This window comes from Scophthalmus maximus, chromosome 5 (genome assembly GCF_022379125.1).
Source record: "Scophthalmus maximus strain ysfricsl-2021 chromosome 5, ASM2237912v1, whole genome shotgun sequence".
In the NCBI taxonomy this organism is placed as follows: Eukaryota; Metazoa; Chordata; class Actinopteri; order Pleuronectiformes; family Scophthalmidae; genus Scophthalmus; species Scophthalmus maximus.
Genome location: NC_061519.1, coordinates 9,550,001 through 9,571,813, shown reverse-complemented (window position 1 = coordinate 9,571,813; position 21,813 = coordinate 9,550,001). Strand labels below are relative to the sequence as shown.

The 21,813-nt window shown below is 42.2% G+C and overlaps 1 protein-coding gene across 5 annotated transcripts in view; it reads left to right on the top strand.

Moving 5' to 3' along the window:
- Positions 1-21,813, top strand: part of ctnnd2b (catenin (cadherin-associated protein), delta 2b) — a 153,939-nt gene that overhangs the window by 23,943 nt on the left and 108,183 nt on the right. For all 5 annotated transcript variants that reach the window (XM_035635200.2, XM_035635199.2, XM_035635202.2 and 2 more), the window contains exon 2: positions 11,727-11,836. In XM_035635200.2, the coding sequence (XP_035491093.1) occupies positions 11,750-11,836 (87 nt within the window). In that variant the 5' untranslated portion in view covers positions 11,727-11,749. The remainder of the gene's footprint in view (positions 1-11,726; positions 11,837-21,813) is intronic.

Below are 21,813 nucleotides of genomic sequence, written 5' to 3'. Positions count from 1 at the left end.
GAGTCACTTCCCGAGAGACTGACTCAGCTGAGGTGAAGCTGTGTTGGCTGTAATGACACAGTCACCAATACATATGGTGGGTTTTGTGAGTGTGTGAGAGGCAGAGAGCGAGAACTGGTATTTAGTATACTGACACTTAGCTGAAAGAAGTGAAAGGTTGAAGAGTGACACGGGTGTGTGTGTGTATTTATGTTTAATATGGCCATTAATATATTTTTCTCTCTGTGCGGTGCATTTCACATATATGGCAATAATGTAAGCTATTTGGCAATGTGGGATATTACTCTGGAGCTGTACGCATGCAATCATTTTAAATTTAATGCTACAGCTCTGCTACTAAATTTCACAATGTTTATTGACATTGCCTGAAATGTGCAAATTAAATTATATATAGACATGTGGTTGTTAAAAGTGTTTTTGTACTTGACTATGTTATACCCAGAGGTGATAGAACACCAGGAACACCTCAGAATACGCAACCCAGTACAAAAACACCACCAACTATGGCCTCACTGTTAAAACATATTATAGGCATCATAAAAGCAGAGTTTATGACAGAACAGTTGTGTTGGACATGGAGAGCATTAGATTGTCCAGGTTCACCCAATAAAGGGGCCACTGAGTGTATATGCAGACACGTTTCATGATAAACATAGTGATCAAAACCACCGCATTAGTTTATCTGAAGGTTGTTACTAGTTGTTTTAAAAAACTTGCACGACTTGTCCATTTAATAGACGTGTTGATGAGCAACATCATTACGCAATGTGCCAATGCAGGAGTAGTAAAATAAATTGGAATTTCCAATAAAATGTAAAATGTTCTGTATCTCAAGGTGGAATCTTTCCATTGGATGAATAGTTAGCTCTAACCGCAGAGACCTGAAATTCAATAAGGTGGTGGAATGTTTTTCAAAGACCCCGCTGAGGAAGAAATAATTAGTTGATAGGACAGGTTAAATGGATTGTGATCGTGTGCGTGAGGCTCTGTGATCAGTGTTTTGGCGATAGTGTTGACATTAGTTTGGATCAGTGTAAGTTGGTGACTGCTGGCGTGGCCGACTGACGCATTATTTCTGCAAGTGAAGCCTTACCTGTATAAGAGCTGCGGAGCTTCTAATACGAGGTTCAGCACTGAAGCCACATTTCAACCAAAAGTTCCTTGTTCAGCTGTGTTTCCACAGCTGTCTAAAGACCAGGGTAAATTATCTTGCTGGCGTATGTACAACCACTGGCTGCAACAAGCTGTTTCTCTCCAGTCCACCTGGTGGTGTCAATGCAGCAGACTATACAACAACGGCGCCGATATATGAGTCAAGCAACACTACAACAGCACTGAATATTGAGGAGGTTCAGATTGTACTGCTGTTGATCAGAGAAAAAGACAAGTGCTTGCCACAAAGTGTATTCACAACACCTGAAAAGCTTTAAATGAGGAAAACGAATTTGACGAACTTTTGCGGGGATTGACCTGGAGTACTCGACCAATGAGACGTCTTCAGCTGCGAGCTGCGAGCCCCGCCCCAAAGGTTCCTACACTTTTGCAAAGACCTACCTCCTGAGCAGGGATTTTTTTTGGGGAGTCAATAGATTTCTCTGGCACTTAAATTAGATTCTTTAGAAATATCTGCAGAGTTCCTGAAAAGGTTCCTAGTTCCTGGGCAAAGTTCCTGCAGTGGAAGCACAGCTACATAACACTTCTGTCTGGTGTCTGTTGTCTGGTAGAATTTGACAGCATACACCTGTATTTCCGTAGCCCGGCGTAGCCAGACTAATGCTCAAATGTGCATTCATCTGGGACCTCTCGGTTCATTTTCGATTTCCAAGAGGCGTTACCAACGGACGCTGACGAATCACGTGCCGTCTGTTGAGCGACATCAAAATGTCAACAGACTGGAGCAGAGAGGAGATGTCTGTGATGATGATTCCACAATGCCTGTGAACGAGTGTTTCCGTTTTTGTGGGAGAAATTAAAAAAATATGGGGTCCTTTTAATCATATGCGCGTTCATCAGCGGCCGCCTTGGTTGTTTACAGCAGTCGCTCCTCTCTGCGCCACGGTATAAACCCCGCCCATTATCAGATAATCTGTTGTGATTGGACCGAAGTCTGGAGGGGATGCAGACCGTATTCTGTCAGAGCAAATGAAATGAGCTCCCAGAATTCGTTTTGGGTCCCAGGCTAGTATCTCCAAACCTGTGCTGTCCATTGATGAGTTGAAGATGCACACACATGCAGAGGCAATTTCAGAGCAGACGTTATGTAGCTGTAGTTAGCGTTTTTTTGCCTGCCGTATCATGTGAGCTAGTTCAAACTAATGATGTCTATCACACAAACAGTTTTGGAAACATAAGGATGAGTTGTGCCATTGACAGACATAGAATTCACTGCAGTTTCTTTACTGGCTTCCATCGAGCTGCTTCATTTCCAAATACTGAAAATGCCCTGGTCCACGTGTATCCACAATTAACTGCAAATTATGAACCTATCTCCAATAGCCACTTGGCCATTAGTCGTGTACCATACGTGTGTGTGTGTGTGTGTGTGTGTGTGTGTGTGTGTGTGTGTGTGTGTGTGTGTGTGTGTGTGTGTGTGTGTGTGTGTGTGTGTGTGTGTGTGTGTGTGTGTGTGTGTGTGTGTGTGTGTGTGTGTGTGTGTGTGTGTGTGTGTGTGTGTGTGTGTGTGTGTGTGTGTGTGTGTAAAAGCGCGGATAGAAGGCATTGGCCAGCCTCTAGAGACGTGTACACCCCTAGCGCCTTCACTAGCATCCCTAATTAAAACAGCAGACTTGGATCACAGAGAAACAATGCTAATTGAATTCCACTGTTGGATGTTTATTTTAGTCCGCGTGTGAAGTTTAAACTTAGCACAAATAAAAACTGGAGCCTTCAATAGCATAACTGTGAAGGCATAAAAACTATGTAACAAGGTGCAATTTCCCTGAGGGTTGTACAGTCCAGCTAAATCATTTACTTGTGGGTGTATTAAAAAAACACCACTTTTAATGGCTTCCCATCAGGTAGGACAGTAAATCTTGTTTTTGCACGGGATTGAATATCTATTTTTAATCCACTGTCTGTTTGAGGATTTGAGGATGTGGCTGAAAAAAAAATCTTAAAGGGCTTTGCTATAAAAAAAAAAAGTACTATGTTTGCGCTGATTGAATGTTTCGAGAAGTCAGTCGAAAACCACTGAAATCACAGCTGATAGGATTTTACATTCACTTTCATGTGACCCGACTAGTCCCTATTTCTGGGAGCTGGAAAAGCTCTGATGGGGTCAGCCCTATGTTCCCACAGCCCAATGGTCCCACAGCCCTATGTTCCCACATTTCTAAGAAATTTTTTTCACTGAAAACTAGGCCCTATGTTCCCACATTTCTAGGACATTTTCAAAATTAGGGTTAGGTCTACTGGATAATAGGTTGGGTGTATTTGGCTACCAAATTTGGAGAAAGGGGGATACAATCAGATACAAATGTATGAAAAAAGAAATGTGGGAACATAGGGCCTAATTTTGGAAAAAAATCTTGGGAACTGTGGGAACATAGGGCTGTGGGAACATCATCATCATCGGCGGACACTCGAGTTTGAGTATGTCTGGCTGTTGGAACATAGGCCCGCTCCCCCTCTGATGACGTCTCCGCTCAGAGTTTGAAGCTAGTTCCTTTAGATTCTCACTTTTAAATGTTGTCCGTTCCATTTGACTTTAGGAGGCATTTTCACACCTAACGCGCAAATCAGTTGACGAGGAGCGTTTTCCCTTCGGCTAGGTTTCTTCTCTCACTGTCAAATCCAACCAACCAAAACACCTCTCTACAAACCACATGAGAGGTGACTATAGCTTCATTGCTATAGTCAGATGTGTCTGTGGCAAAAGGACATATTTAAGGTGAAGCTTGATAGTAGAATCACTGCATTCAGGGTGCTTGGATTTCTCGGCAGGTGGTGGATACCAGTTAAACTCAGTGTGGTGTTTGTTGAGTTGCCCACTGTACTTTCTGATATTTTGTCTACCCTGATGATGGGTTGGGATTGGCTTGGCAACGGCTGCCAGGAGAAGTTGACGAAACGTTTACAGCTTATTATCCATGCTTGTCGCCATATGTGTGGCCATTTATTAATTTTATTTCTCTGTCGACTGGCCTATATGGAGCCTTCAAACTTTTATTTTACGGAATAACATTTTTGCATTTATTATACCATATATTTATATTTTCAATGAATTAATTATAATGACGTTTATGGTTAACTTGTAAAATGTTGAGCCTCAATTACATTTCTTCGTCATAAGGGTAAGATAACGTCATCTTATGAATCACTGCCAGTTTTTAACATTGCGTACATCAGCCAATATATTAGTATCGTAAATGTTTTACTCAGATGTTTTACGATACTAATATCGGTACCGGTATCTACCCCCCCAAGAGTTTAACTCTTGTACATATTCTGGAACCAGGCCAGTCTATATATGTCAGGACTATACACTGTAACCTTGTCAGACGTGATGATATAGGGCCATAAGCAGGGAGGGAGCTGCTCAAGTCACCTCCCGGCAGCCCTGGGACAGGGTGATACAGTCTACAACGTTAGAGGGGGATAAGTTTACTGTAGGGGGTCGCCACCACTCCACATACATTGTTTTTCCACCTGGTCACTTGTATTTGCAATTCTCTGTGATATTCCTCTCGATCAATGAATCAGGTCTACTCTGTAGTTTAGATTACATTTAGTTCAGTTCCGTGTTGTGATGTGCTAATGTGCTTGTCACCAAGGTCTAGCAGACCATATTTAGTTCTAGTGTCTACTTTGGCTAAAAGCCTGAAGGTTTCTTAAACCTTAAAAACCCTCAGTAAGCCTCTGTCATCCCTCAGCGGCATGAATTCTCCCATAACACCTGCTGTCAGACGACCGCGTTGAGCTTCTCATGTCGGTCACATTGTTCTTTCCGATGCCTCCTGCCCATATTTACATTTATTGCTCTTGCATCCCTAATTAGCTGCATACATGTGAAGTGTGACTGGGAAGAAAGGAAGAAAATAAAAATCAAAGCCCATTGGGCAGTAGTTGAAGTTCATCATCACGTCATAAGTATTTGATTGTGTGATCATCTTTACATTCTACCACGCACCGACAAACTCCAATGAGATTTGCAGTGTTCATATGCTCAAAATAGATGAAGAGGTGCGAAACGGAAACAAAAAAACAATCATTCAGACTCAATTGAATTTTGATCCATAACCAGTGAGCCAGGCACCTCTGAAGTGGATTGGCAGTGTGAGCGTGCGCGTGCGTGCGCGTGCGTGCTCGTGCGTGCTCGCTTATCATAAATGTCCAAATAGCATCTGGACTTTTACCCTGCATAGATTTAGTAGATGGGTGATTAACCCTTAATGATGCTTGTAAGGCCATCTGCCATTGTCTGCCAGCAACAGTTCTGTAGTTAAAAGTCATTTCAATTTCATAAACATATGGAGCTTGTTCTGCAGCGGACAATTTGACTTGACGTGGTAGGCAAAACATGTCAAGTTAATAGTGTTACTAGTTGCACTGTCAGCATTATTATTTAAACCTGTGCTTTTTCCGAGCATGACCAAACTGTCAGAGGTAGGTTATGGGTAACCTACTGTATATCTAGGAAGTTGGTCCCACAAACTCATTTCTAAAGACCCCTTTCACGTTACACCTCACCATTGGATCCATTGTCAAACTAATAAAACTTTAAAACTATTCATTAGTGTATCTATTAGGATGTCGCACTTAACGGAGTGACACAAACACCGCCAGTGAACTTATAAGGTTGGTTTTAAACAAAGATCACATCTACAGTATGTGCACGTATTTCTCACCAAAATGTCCTTGCGCTACAATAAACGTCATGAATGAATTGGTTATCTTGTAAAATGTAAAATTTTTGTACAGTTTTTTTTTTCTTGCATTATTTACATCCATGTTTACACGTCCTCTTCTCTCTGGCTTAACTGGCATATTGCTGTATTTCTTATGTGCATTATTATGTCTCTCATTGGAATAATGGGAAATCATTAGCACTGTGGAAGTTTTGCAACAGCCACACACTTGAGTGAGACATTCAAAACCACTACCCATTACAAAAGGTCAGAGACACCACAGGGAGCATGTCATTTAGGCAATTGTGTTGTTTTCTTCCCCTCAAAATCGGCAAAGCAAATTAGTGAACATAATTTGTAGGGTTGCTGCTTGATAAAACCTTCTCTGACTCTCATTGTGTAATACAGTACACTGTACCTGGCCTTAGTTGTTAGGCAGCATTAACCCTGCTCAAGTGAATTTAGCAATCATCCTTGAAGGTACCATTATGCAATTGAGTTCTTTGCACTGTGAGTTGTTCCTCTGTTGTGTTCAGGAGTCGACGCAGATCAGAGAATTTACATGCAAACGTCCGTCCCCGGTACCCCATGTTTAATTTACTTTGCCTAATTCACTGAGCCGTTTCTGAAACAAGGCAGAAAGAAAACCATGCACACAACACAGAGCTCTCACAGGTATCTCTGCTGTCGACGCCGGGTCTTAATAAATACACAATGAGACACAGACACTGCTAATTACATTGTTAATGTACGTGTTAGAGTGTTGTTATCTTGAAAGCGGGAGCGCACGGTCTAGACAAAAAGGACAGATGACTGGTGAAGCCAAAACCAAACACTGCAGAAAGTTTTAATGAGGCGACAGGGGACTGCCCGTCAAACACATAACAAACACTGCCGTCCCAGTAGGGACACACACGTACTAATACACGCACAAAGACAAGCAATGGTCTAGTGCTCTATGCACACACGTACACAGAAAAGCAAGTGCTCAACACACGTGCATTTGTAGCACAGGGAAAATTGCGTTTCCACATTGACATTTAGCTGATTTGCTGCTGATCTGCAATGAATTCTGTCTCCACCAAAACATGCCTGTCTCAGACCTGAGTGATGAGCTTAAAGGGTCAAAAGACTAAGCTCCATATTCCCCACGTCAGCCACGTCAATCATAGTGTGGTGATCTGCATTTGCAGCGTAACAGCAACATCAGAGATTAACGCTTTTGAAATGCAGGGCTAAATACCCCTGCATTACGGCGCTGAAATATAGACCTAAAAACCCAAGATTATACTACAGTAAAATAAAGCCTCAGGCCTAATCCATATTCAAAGTCTTGTCTCTAGCTAGGCCGTGGGCCTCTATAACCCAGTTGTGATGGCTGTTATTGGGAAAAGCTGCTTTGTACTGGTCAGTTGTGTGATGAGGGCTTGGACACGGTCTGTTGAGTTGACCTACATTTGGCTGTCCGCCCTGTTTGTACAGTCAGAACCAAGAGCTGCTCTTGTTTTGTTCTATAGGCAAATTGGGCAGCCTTCTCCGTTCTCTGCTCAAGTTCGAGCTTGAACGTACTGCCATAGTTAATGTTTCATATGGATGAAACATTCCCAGATAAACTAAAGTGAGACACTATGCACGCAAAGTGCAGAAACAGAATTGATATACCAGCAGTATAGAGGAATTTGTATTATTTGTGCAGCAGTGTATCACCAGCGAACCCATCATATGGTCAGGGATGGGAATAACAGAAATCACATACAGATAAGACACACGCAAAGGTTTAGCAGTTAACCATGGTCACAAGTTTACTGTTCTGGAAGATAAAGGTTATTCAAGGTATATACAATTCATTCTTGACATGGATGTGTGTAATACATGCAAACCCGTGTAAATCCGAGATATGTTATTCATTGGTGGCATGAGATGAAAAGCCAGAGGGTCTCCATAGGATTCAGCCTCTTCAGACTACGGATGTCAGTACAAAATTTGATGGCAATCCATCCAACATTTGTTGATGTATTTCAGGAGGACCAAAGGGTGGACCAACAGACAATTCCTTACTATCTTACTATAGCTTTAAGGAGGTTGCGATATCTAAACTGGCATCAAACAAAGCTTTTCCAAACCTATTGCTTTTTCGCATTAGGCTTTATTCTAATGCTACCATCACAGAGTTTCTTTGACCCCGTACTACTCAAGTTTAATCTCAGTCTGCAGGATGTGTTGCTGCTCCAGAACGCTGCCTTCCGGAAAGGTTTGTATAGAAAAAACAACAATCTACACGGTGTAGGAAAGAAATGCACGACACGAAAAGTGGTGTTGCTTGTGCCAGCGTAGTGAGTGTGGCTGTGCAATAAACACAATAAGGGAGGTAAATGACTAAATGGACTTCAAAAAATGAAATCATGGAATTTGTACAAACAGTGTTGTGTGATCAGGTCATCATTATGCATGCTCCTCAACAAATACAATGTCACGTCTATTGCTGTATGTTTTCACAAAGAACAGTGATGTAGCTGGTGTTAGAAAGGCCTATATCTCCCCTATATTAACACTGCATGCATGACTGTATGAGTCATGCCTAAAGGTATCAATTGTACGCTTATGTGAGTGAACTTCCAACTTTTACGTCCTTTGCATTCCCCACAGTTAAGTGAACTAATGATGATGTATTAAAAGCAAGTTAGTACAGGGAGTCTCTGAAAATTAACATAAATTAAATTTCTCTAACTTGTAAAATGAAGGCTTAGGAGACTGCTGTGCAGCATGGCAACAAACTGAATCACTGGGATTCAAGCCTCCCTTTCACAGGAAAAAGCAAATATAGTACAAGAAGGATTTGATCTTGTGTTCCATGGATGGATGAGCTGAAGTGATACTGAGAGTGATGATATTGTGTGTGATGTAACCACAGGAAGAGTGTAGACGCACAGAGGAGGAGTTGTTTGAGCAGAAGGAGGTAAGTAGGCAGCAACGTCGAGTGGAGAGGACAGTGTAGAGGGGAACACATCACATGATAATGCTATGAAGTTGTGACGGCACAGCTTAAGAGGGAAAAACCAAAAGGAATCCAGAAAAAGAAAGAGAGGAAAGCAAGATGCCGTGATGGCTGTGAAGCATGTCGTGATGTCACGAGGTCAGATAAGCAGCTGAGTTACAGTGCCTGTAACTCAGCGCCTGCTCGGAGTAGATGGAGCGCGGAGGGCCGAGGTGCGCTGTAGTGTTGCAGGTTCAAATGCAACCCACCGCGTCATTCCCCTTGTGTCGCGCTCCGCTGCGTGCTGCCTAATGAAGCAGAAATTTGCAGAAAAGTCGAGGAGACACAGAAATAGGTCAAGTGAACAGAAGTGGGCAGGGAGAGAGGGAAAGAGAGGAGAGGAAGTCGAGAGGCAGAAAAGGCAACCAGGGAGGGAGGGAGGAGGAGGAGCGAAGGAATGAAGGGGGGGGGACAAGGAGGAGATAGGGATGTAGTGTAAGTGGAAAGGTGGGAGGTGATCTAAAATGTGATTAGGGGGAAGGTGAAGAGGGAGAGCGCAAACTCAAAAATGGAAGACGAGCAGAGCCAGGTCAGCCATATTAGCAGCATTCAATGACCAGAGATTGTTGCCTAGCAGCAAGCGATACTCTTCTCTCCTCCTTTTTTTCCTAACCAAACCTCCCCCTCTCCACTGCCCCTCTGTATGTTGTCATTCTCACTCTCTTTCCACTCTTCTTTTCCCCTGACCTTCCCATCTCTTCCCGCCCTCCTACTCTTATCCCACCACTCTGCTCACAGGCTTCACTTTTGCTTTCACTACCTCGGCTACGCTACTGCTGCCTCTTGCCGACAGCCGGCCTTTTCCGTGGTCCGTCTGCGTCTGTGTCTGTGTGTGAGTGTATGAGATGACAAGCCTTTCATCACTGTGTAAAAGCTGGCTGTTGCAGCTGTTAGACCAGCTCTGTGCGGCATCAGGATTACAGGGCACATGTGAAGCCCGTGTCCTCCTACGCTTGGTCAAATACAGGATGACACATGGCATCAAGCGTGTGTGTGTGTGTGTGTGTGTGTGTGTGTGTGTGTGTGTGTGTGTGTGTGTGTGTGTGTGTGTGTGTGTGTGTGTGTGTGTGTGTGTGTGTGTGTGTGTGTGTGTGTGTGTGTGTGTGTGTGTGTGTGTGTGTGTGTGTGTGTTTTTAGGCCAGGCCAGGCCAGGACCCTGTTACTTGGTTGTAAAGCATTAGTTTTTGTGTCTTTTGTTCAAACTGTGTGTTTTGCAAACTGTGCTATTGATGATGATATAAGGCTTTACACTATCAAAATGAATGCCATGTAGTGATGTGGTGACTGATTCATCTATTTATCACTATTGCTTCTTCACTGTTATGACTTGTCTATACTGTCACTGCAACAACTCCTTTAAGTACTCAGGGCGACAGTTTGTAGCTGTTAAATCAAGTAGTATCTAAAGTTCCCTTTTCAAGTTCCTCGTACGTAAAATCTGAGAATCTGTCATTGGAGCGCTTAAAGCAGGAGGTTGGATTTTTTTTCTTATTGTCAAGAAATAATATTAAAAACAAATATAAAGATCCCACTGACAAGTGTCACGTCTGTCCATTTCCGTCCCCTGTGCCACAAGAGCTCCTGTTTTTCTCTTAAAGATATTGAAAATTGAGCCACAATGTTACCCTGTATGCCAGGACTTTTCATTACTAATGACTGCTCACGCTGTAGTTTATTTGAATTAATCCCAACAAATGCACTAGTAACTCTCATTTAAGTAACATTTACTACAATTGTAATCCGCCATCTGTGTAAAAGAACTTGTTTGACCTTATTAAAAGGTAAAGTATTTTGGGTCAGAAATATGTTTTGAAAATCATCTAGGTGCTAATAGGGTTGGGGCTGAGAGCTACAAGCAGCTTGGGGAAGTTGGACAATACCGAGAGATGAACGAACACACCGGTCTACGATACATTATTACTGGACTGCTTTTATTATTGCTAACACTCCTTAGCGACATCAAATAGTTGCAGCAGTCGGCTACTACAGCCATTATCATTACTGCCTCTTAGAGAAATATGCTGGCTGTGCGGGCGATACCTCAGGTACAATGACTTGTACTGCCTCAGGTACAAATAACTGTAGCGTCGTTTGCTGTAAATGTGTGCCAGATGGTTACTGTACCCTTTTTTTAGTACCAGACTACCAGTCATAATGTCACTTCTGTTTTCTCCAACATTGGAAATACCTTTGTTGGAACAATTTACCCTGGAGCAATATGCTCATTTTGTCACAAACCTTATGGGTGATACCGCTACTACTCTTTTTGTTACGACATCCTTCTACTATTTTAATGCCTGAATTACTGCTTCTATAATCCCCGCTAGCCGTCTACTCTCTTTCTTCTCACTGGCCTAGATTTCATGTTCCAAAGATGTTCTGGTGCACCCGTCCAGGGTGTGTCACTGCCCTTTGCCAAATGCACGCTGGGATAAGCTCCATCTCTCCCTGACCCTGAACATGAATAGGCCAGAGAGAAAATGTAAATGATAAGGGGAAAACATCAGTTGGTCAAAATGTTGCTCTGGTATCAGTGATGTAAGAATTATCATGTAAAAATGCATTATGGACGTCACATTGGTCAATATTGATGGGCTGAAATACAAATTTTAATAGATGTCTGCTATCTGATTTGACAGCGAGCTTCTATTTTTCGATAACCCCTCTAAGCCGGTGCTGTGTGTGTGTGTGTGTGTCCTCCTTCCGCGTAATGTCCATATCTGTATGCATATTTTTCCTTAAGTTCAAGAGTGTCCGTGAGTGTAAGTGTGACAGCCACTCAGCCCGAATGCTGGCATGCCGGCGTGTCTTTAATGATAGTAAAAAGAGTTCCCTTGTTTTTCCAGGAGGCACTGCCAGCGCTGCCGCCATGTTGAGCCCCGTCCTCAACGCCTCCAACGGAGACGGCTCAGAGTCTGAAACCACCTCCGCCATCCTCGCCTCCGTCAAGGAACAGGTTAGAACTCTCTCTCTCTCTCTGTGTGTGTGTGTGTGTGTGTGTGTGTGTGTGTGTGTGTGTGTGTGTGTGTGTGTGTGTGTGTGTGTGTGTGTGTGTGTGTGTGTGTGTGTGTGTGTGTGTGTGTGTGTGTGTGTGTGTGTGTGTGTGTGTGTGTGTGTGTGTGTGTGTGCGCCTGCAGCATACACACAGGGTTGTCACAATTAATGATTAATATGAATACCAGAAGTTGGTGAGGATAATTCCCTCGGTTCTTACGGGATGACACGAGGCGACAGTGCACGGTAAACAGAAATGATGGAGTGTCCATCTGAGCTAATGTGACACAAATAACACATTGCGCACCGCCCACATTCAAATGGCTTTTTCCTTTTTTTCTTCAATGAAAACTTTCCTGGCCTTTTGAATTCTCACAGTTAGGTAATTGTGGCGCATTATGACCCGTTTCCAATGCTAATTGACGGATTTAGAACAGTGGTTAAAATTTAAAATGCACCAATCTGCCTGACTGTGACACAGTTTCATAATGCCACAGTGCCGACATCGAGGCTGACTTCGTTCCAGGCTGAGGAGCAGCAGTGTTTCACTGCAGCCTGAGGTCGAACGATCCGGTTGGTGGGGGTCAGGCGCGTGCTCTGTTGCACCTGTACCCACGAATAATGTGTGACGTGAGTGCACTTCATCAATTTTAGAAAGTGAGAAGGTTTTCATTCAAACCCTTGGATGTAAGCAAACCAAGATTTTAAGCTGACCTTAAGTTGTTCTTTAACTAATCAACCAGTCTAGTCTCCCAAAGAAAGACTCTGATTGGTTGATCTCCAACAGAGCATCACCAGACCTTCTTAAATTAATTGTACTACTACTGTAAATGTTAGACGTGGGTAGTGAGTCAGTGACTCTTGTGCGATTTCAGTTTGAAAGCAACGCAACACAACAAAATGTTCCGACCACCGGATTTTATATAAGCGATTTCAGCATTATTTCAAGATTCATCTGCTGAAACAATCACAAGTGTAGTCTTTTTAAAGACTTCTCTAAACTTTTTAAAACGCTCAAAATACCACGGCTATGAACCAATCAGATCGCTTGATTTGAGTTACCCGTTTTATAATGTATATTTATCAAAGATCATTTGGTAACTATGGTGACACATTTATACCATATGTCACCAATCCTGTTGGGGGACACATTAGAAAGTGAAAATGAGACAGAGGTGTGTTTGGTGCGTGTGTCCTACTTCTTGTACTTTCGCAGTTCTTTGTGAAAACGAACCAAAACCGTCCAATAAAATAGTGTGCCATATATAACCCAGCCTTGTCACTTACGGAGAAAGCTGTGTTATCTGTACATCTGTTTGAGAGGTAAACTGGTGGGGATCACAAAAACCCATTAGTCTTTAATCACAGAAAAAACATATATGACTTTGCCAAATTTAACATTAATCCATCAAAAAAATGTTGTTTAGATATTTTAATCTGGACCGAAGTGTTGAACAGATGGATTGTTGCACCAGCACTGCCAACCCCCAGGAGCCACACTTCTACTGTAGTGTATTTGAAACTACTTTCATTGAGCTTACACTCTCATGGGAAAAAAAGAACCGATCAATATTATGAAAATATGTAACGCTTAAAATAGGATGTTAGGGTGAGATCTCGTTATTGCATTTAAATTGTAAAAGGGGAGCTGTACTTATCAAAGTATGTTTACAGATCTTGGGGGAGTATACAGGCTACTACTGCATGTGTGGGAGGAAGTTGTGTAAAGCCTCCAGAGGGAGCTGTTTGAAATCTGATAAATGTCCTCATGTGGTGTCACTTGGGCCAGTTACGAGTGCAAGTGTGTGTGTGTGAGTTTGTTGAGTTCGAAAGAAGTGAGCTTTCCAGACTTCTCCTCATCTCCGTTTGAAGCTTGAGGCTTGGATACCAGCGTAACCCACCCTGAACTCGGACTCAACCGAGTTGCATTGTGGGTAACATAGGCTCCAGGTTTTGGAGGAAGATGAGTATGTGGAATAAAAAGCACAGCATCGCAGATTCTACTGCAGCGATTTTGATCCTTGTCTTTTTAATTTGTCCACCGTGAGTCTCACAGCTTTTCTCCTGTTACAATAGATGACACTGCTCTGAATGTCGGCTCTTTTTTGGAAAAAAATGACAGTGTATTTTTGTATGCCCAGGTGTGTGTGCGTGTGCGTGTGTGTGTAATTGATGTTGTGTACACCATGTGTCCTTGAGTACAACGGGATGTGGAGAAAACTACTCAGAAGCTAAACATAGCCAGTAAAAAAAAGGTGAGAGTAGAAAATATAATGCATGTTTTAGACTGAGGACTCAGAGTGGGTTACTACAATGTTCTGGAAGACCATTCTGAGTCTAACTGGGTCATGTAGACGATGACACACACACACACACACACACACACACACACACACACACACACACACACAGGTCACGTGCACACACTCGCATATGATCTAGGACATGGTAATGGCCTTCTGCGGAGAATGGGTGAAGAGAGAAAGAGTGAAGAGGAAAGGAGGGAGTGTCCGCCATTCGAACAATGTGTAGGCGAACAGATAGTTGCTCACTCACTCACTCACTCCTCCACCTCCCTCCTTCTTCCTCTACGAGTTGGAGTCCTTATATTTCGTGCTCCCGCGCCACGGTGAAGTTATTATTATTCTTTAAGTCAGTCGTTTGTCACTCCCTTTCAAAGTTGTTTTTTCGCCGTGATATTTCTTCCAATGTGTTTGGGCTGCTGCCAGTGTTTCTAACAACCTGTGAAAAGGAAGCAGGGCCGTGTTTTTCTGGAGTTTTTCAGGCAGTGCGGGTCTTGCGCACACGCGCACACACGCGCACACACTTACACAAACACACACTCCCTCACACACGCACAAACACACACACACACACACACACAGACACACACAGCCTTCCTGTCCATTTTGGTTCGTAAAGACAAGGTCATGCATCACAGACCTAGAAAAGGCTTCACACACACTTGGATACACAGACGTGCACACACACAAACACACACACACTCACACACACACACACACACGTGCTCCGCTGACCCACATGCGCACATGTTAACGTTGCCAAGCGGAGCCTTGTGCCTCCGCTGACTCATGCCAGGAGATCCCTGCTGCTGTTTTTCGTCCATTTCCTCCTGCCCACACGAGATTGATTAGCCATTTGACGTCGTATTCATCACATCTGTCAGCTTTTGTCCCTGCGTCGTTCATCATCTCTGCTGTCAACACATCTGCCATTAAGAGAGCAAGATCAGGGGCGCCGCCAGGCATTTCAGGCCTCATGAAAAGATACCACTGTGGGCCCCACACTCCCTGCCACCAAGGGCCATGCCAACTCTGAAAATAACACTGCAATATATTATAATATATATAATATATAATATGTTTGATAATATCCCAAAGGCCATTTTTTTACAGTTTAAATGTAGTTTTAGTGGTAAAAAACATTAATAAATAACTAGAAATAAATTGAACTGGCATATCAGTTTACCACTTTTAAAATTAAGATAAGGTAATCCTTTATTACACATGCAATATGAGCACTAGAAAAACAGAAACAATATATAGTACAATGTAAACAGAATATACACATTTCACCTAACTTGGTGGGAATAGTACCTGGGAGAGTATCTCTAGATGATTATCTTCTGGAGCTGATCCCTCAAAGGTCAACATATCTGATGTCTACGCAAATGATATAGGGCTTCAGAAACAATCGTAAACCATACATGGATCATAAAATGATTCCCCATCATGTAATATAATATGACAGTAATAAAGAAGCCAGAAAATGAATCAAAAATAATCATTCATGATCAAATGGTAGAATAATAACATCACCATGATGTCACTAGGAAGTCTGAAAATAATGTCATATGTTGTAACTTTTATTAGATTAGTGACGAGATCTACAGCTCACTGAGATCAACCAAGCATTTGTCATCGCATGGTTTAAACGATGTCATGATGATGTCATTATGAAATGGCATTATTACAATATTAAATGCTTTTCATTGAAACTATTTATACATACCAACTAGAAAATAAACAGCTGCAAAAATTCCAAGCGGCTGTTTTAGTTTCGTATGATGATCGTGAATGTGAGAAAAAAAATAATAATTACCGTGTTTGGGCACCAGGCAGGAGCAGGGACAACTGATTTGGCATGAATAGATTTGCCCAAAGTTTTTTTTGCATTGTTTAAATGTCGGCTAGGAGAGGAGTGAATGCCAACATTCAGTTATTAAGTATGTAATGTAAAACTTGTCTACTTAACTAATTGCAAAGGTTAATTTCCACCACTGACGCACTACAGCCACCTTTCTTATCCTCTGCTGCCTTTCTTTTCTTTCTTTCTTTTTTGGGGGGGATTCCGATTTTTTTTTTCTTGAGGAAGCTGAAGCGTGATTCTCCACTGGTGCTCCACACGGGCTTTTCAGACAAAACGCAATTTCTTTTTTATTAGTGCATTGTACAACTAAAAGAATCTATCAACGATATGATGAAATATCACACTGTGTCATCTTTGAAAGAGGTGTGCCCCCAATGTGAGCTGCGGGCCGATTGTTTGAAGGATCTGACAAACTGTCTCAGGAAATAACAGATAAGACAGGTGAAAGTGGCACAGGGTATTGATTAAGCTGTCTTTTTCCTCGCAGCCTGGGAGGTTCTCAAACAATCATGTCAGTTGGGGAATTATTGAGATGTGAACGTGTGTTAAAAAAGGTCTTCTTCAGAAAATAATAATTTGGAAAATCCCTGTTTCTTTTCTTCTCCTTCCAGCTCTGTTTGCGGCTCAAAATATTTACTCCATTATGTCCATCTTTACTTAAGGGCCGTACTGAGGTTTTGTGCCAGTACAATGTGAGGAAGGCAGCCTAGTTAAATAATGTATCACAGGGATAGCAGCATGGCTTGAGACTCCTGGTCTTGTTTAAAAAATTGCAGTTTTATATTTGTGACCTGCTCTAAATATGTACTTATCCTCCCTCTTTGGCATTGAGAGAAATGAGCACATTGTTGGTTTGGTCTTTTTCAAAGACAGTGAACAGGAAGAAAAAAATGGCATTACATTCCATGGCTGTTGTTGAGTTATTATCAGTCTCCTGCGATGTGATTGAAACAGCCAACTCAATACTCATCCGCTCGGACTGATTGAGTTCTAAAATCAGTGTCTATTTAAAGACGTTTCAAGAGTTACTAAAAAACCTCCCATGTGGAATTATTGTTGTGCTGAGAATGTAGGCTTTGTCAATACAGACGTTTTGACGTGCGATAGAAAAAGCACACGTGTTACATGATAACAATAATGAGGCCTCTGTTCAGTTCAGATGCCACACAGGATTTTGTGTGACAGTGAGCCAGCATGCACATGACCAACACCCGCAAACTGAGGAAGCCTAAATGGAATTCAGCCAGTTCAGCCTTTTTCCTACTGTGACGTGTCAAAATGTCTGCTGCCTTTTTGCCCATAAAACAGTGGTATATAGTCGACATGACATGCAGGCATATGTGTTAATGACTTCAAATTAAAGGATAAAATCATTTATTTTTCATCCTCGTTAGAAAGAGCATCCATGTTTTGTTGTTGCGTTAATACCAAAACTGGAAAGCACATTGAGACCACTGCTTCAACCCTCATTTCCATCACGCCGGTGCGACATGAGGAATGTCGAAAAATAAAAGAAGAGATGCCGCATTTACCGCCTCGTCAGGGAAGACAACATGACGGTGCCGTCAAGATGGCAAAAAAAAACAAACGAGGGCTTTCAAGACAGAAAAGAAATAAATGCAGCCAAAGAAAGAAGTCAACCGACGTAGAAAAAAAGCACAAAGATGAAAGGAGAGTTTTTTGGCGGAATGTGGTGTTTTGCTGCCTCTCAGCCGCAACGGGATAATGACGTGTTTTCTGTGGAACTGTTCACTCTAATTTGCACTGCGGCAGGAAAAAACGCTACTCTCTAGTTTGACCCACAACTCGTATGAATCCAAATGAAAAGCGGTTGAGGTAACTTCTCGATAAGTCGAAATTGGATTCACCTCGGCTCTTCTCGTTGCTGGAATTCTCATCAATGATATCAAAAGTATTGAACTGTTACCGGTGTGATACGTTTAATTCATCACATTTTCTCACTATCTTTTTTTTCTTTTTAAAGCACAAAGGCTTTAATATGAATGCTTTCCATTTATTATTGGTGTTATGACATGTGAGATGATAAGAAACACAGGATTGATAGCTTTTTGCAAACAATCAGCCTTATGTTAATTGCAGTCACTCATTGATGATTCACTAGGTTCTTTGATTGGTGATGCCTCCTTAAAGCAACCCTGTTAGGAGCCTCTCCTCCCCCCCTCCACTCTCTTCATTTGTTTCCTCCGGATTAATTAAGATCTGCATAAACTCCTTAGATGATCAATTATGGCTCTCTTCAAAGTTCGGCTCGTTCTAAGCTAGATCAGATTCTTTTGTTTATTACTTCTTCTGCAAAGTGGCATAATAAGGAACATTTAAGAAAAAGGGGATGAGGGCAGGGCTGCACGGTGGTGTAGTGGTTGTCACTTTCGCCTCACAGCAAGAAGGTTCTGGGTTCGAATCCCGGTTCAAACCAACCAGGGCCTTTCTGTGTGGAGTTTGCATGTTCTCCCCGCGTATGCGTGGGTTCTTTCCGGGTTCTCCTATGCAGTGCTGCTGTGTCTTTGAACATTTTTTCCCCCCCTCTGCATAAGAGGCTTCATTGTCAAATGTCTCGCTGTTTCCCGCTACCAAGAGGGGATTGACAGGCAGGTGTGTGTGTGTGTGTGTGTGTTTGTCAAGGCTTTGCTAAGTTAAGGAGTCTAGTCTTGTGTTTCAGACCGAAGATTTCAGGTCTGACTGCAGTCGTATTATGCAGAGAGCTGAGCAGATGGTTGACACTGTAAAGGAAAAAGCCACCGTACTTTATACTTCAGGAGCATGAGTCTATTGATTATTTTATTACAGGCAAATAAGGAAAGACAGATGCAGCCAACATCCAAGGCCCGAGCCAAGGTTTCAGCGCATGCATTAGTGAGCACTCTGGACATCCCATATTTCCCAACCTCTCCTTGAAAGATTATTTGCATTATCTTTAGTAATTTAGAGCTTGGTTGGGGATTGCACTTGGGAACTTCCATCGTACGACTGGACCTTTTGAAACACCACAGTGCAAACCCTGTGGCTTTCATCTTTATTTACTGCAACTGAATGAATGAATCATGGGATATTTTGAATTCATGTGTTTTTATTCCTATACTCTCTGTTTTCATGTCCCTGTCCTCTATGTATTTTCTTTTTTAGCCAAGGAATCTGTGAAGGACACAGAAGTAACACCAGCAAGATTTGCTTTTTTAATTGGATTTAAAAAAACAACAACATTTAGCTTTTTTTAAGCATTTATAGATAGGTCCTAAAGCCATCTGTCATTTTAATGAATAAGGAAAATAATTGATGGCACTGAACCATGATTTATTAATTTCCGGCACTGTAATTAGAACAGAACAAGATTTTTTTTTTTTACAAAAAAAGTGCATAATAATGGCCGCTCCTGAAGTCCTGATCAAACTCTAGCATCTCTGTTAGAGATAAAATATTTACACATAAAGCTCCGGGACGAGTAATTTGTTTTGGGTTTAAGTATTGTCACAACCAAAGAATATCTATGTATCTATCCATGTATCTATCTATCTATCTATCTATTTATCTGTTTGAAAATGCCAAATATTTTAAGAGAAACCATTTCATCAATAACATGCCTTTGACAACTTCCAATTGAGATTGGATGAGACCAGGCAAGATATTCCTTAATTAGTCCCACTGTTACAGCCACAAAGGGGGTTGTGAAAAGGGAAACATCAGCATAAAAAAGGTAATAAATAAATAAACATGCAATATAAAACCCTGGAAATAATATATACAATGTAAACTTCATATATGTACAGAGTATATACAATATTTATCTGTATATATTCTTATTTGTCTGAACTGCTGAGCAATAACTAAAAGATAAAAATAAATAAATCAGCAAATGAGAAATGATTTTAACTTAAAAAATGTCTAGCTGTTCTCAAAAATAGTTTGACTAATCGGTTATTTGACTGTTTCAGCCACACAAGTCAGAAGCCTCCTCCATGAACCAGGCGACGGAGCGACCCTTACATGTACACGCGCCCTTTCGAAGTAGAGCAGTATTTGGGCGGTTCACACTCTGTACAGTCAGAGCTGCTCATTTTTCCTTCTTTTACAAACTGCACCTGTGGACGCAATGTGTTTTTTCGGGGTGTAGTGGTAGTTTTTGGCCGTCCTCCCAGCAACAGGCAATTAGACCACAAGGTGTTTCAATGTGATTGAAGCAACAATATCAGGAAGAAAAAGCAACCCTGCACAACCCTCACCGTCTAGATGTTCACCTCGGTCGTCCTGGCCGCCATCGTTAAACATCCTTGGGGGTTTTTTTACGTCTGCCCTGCAGTTTGAATAACCAACTTTACCTCCATGCTGACTGAACAGTTTCCCAATTTTGCGGCACAGCGAGTTTATTTGACAGTTTCTCACAATGTGCTCGGAACCAGCTTAAGCGCTGTTACACAACGTGGGGGCGGCGGTGGAAACACGTAGGAGATGAATGAAGTCCGAGTCGAGCCGAAGACAAAAGGATGAACATTTAAAGTAGTTTCGGTTTGGCCGCGCACTAAATCTCCTTGACTCTTTCTCCTCTGTTGCCCCCCCCTCTCTCCTTCTGCCTCTGGGACGATTTTGTTCCTGCATTGATGTACTTGATCATTTTCCGGCCTTAAAACAATAGCTCCAGACAGCAGTGGTCTTAGCTTCACAGACACCTTGACATTTTCTCATTGGACAGCCCCCCTCCTTCGAAAACAAGTAAATGCCAAGTGGACACCACGGGGCACAATTAGACTGCTCTGCACTGAAGCTACACCTAGAACACACACACACACACACACACACACACACACACACACACACACACACACACACACACACACACGCACACACACTCGCACGTGCACGTGTCCTACGGTCATTTATTTTACTTTCCTAACTGCATTAATGGGGTTTTCAGGGGCCAGCCTGTTCCTGTAAGCTAGTGGCTGCACACGTACTCTCTATCTGTCGTCTCCCTGTCTCCATTAATAGGCTCACAATGGGGCCGAATCTTTAGTAATACAATCAGTTGACAGGCACTTGATGCTCATTAAGACACAGTTAATTGCTGTCCCTTTAACTTAATTGCTTATCAAGCTATGATTACTCTCTCTCTCTCTCTCTCTCTCACACACACACACACACACGCACACGCACACACACACACGCACACAATCACACACACACTCACTGATAAAGCCTGCCCCTTGTGCAGTCAATACCTACAATACCTACATGTAAACAGAACTTGCTATTTCTTGTACTTATGTCAAAAGTTCCTATGATAATCCGTTCTGTCAGAACTTCTTTATTCCAGCTAAGGTAAAAAGAAAGTTTTTCAATTTACTGTCCTTTGTTTGCCACGTTAGCTTTAAAAAAAATATATATAATTTACTCATCAAATAGTTATAGTCTTTTAATTCTCTGTCAAATGACCAGCCGTGGCCATTGATTTCAGCACACCATTTGCAGGCCCCAGGAGTTATATAATTCAGCTAGAATAAAAAAATATGTCACGTAAACTCCTGCCTCCCACGAGAAACAAAAAGAAAAATCTGAATATCGCAGCCGCTGCTGTGATGCCCTTTGTAAACGGATCCAGTCCAAATTTGAATAAAGAAATGACTGGAGGCCGGAACGTTTATGCATGCAAGCGTGTATCCACTGGTGCAGTCAGGATTGTTCGGGGTAGTCAGTGGCTTTCGGAGAGGGGAAGTGGACGAGTCGTTTAGAGATAGCGTGGACAACTAATGGCTGAAG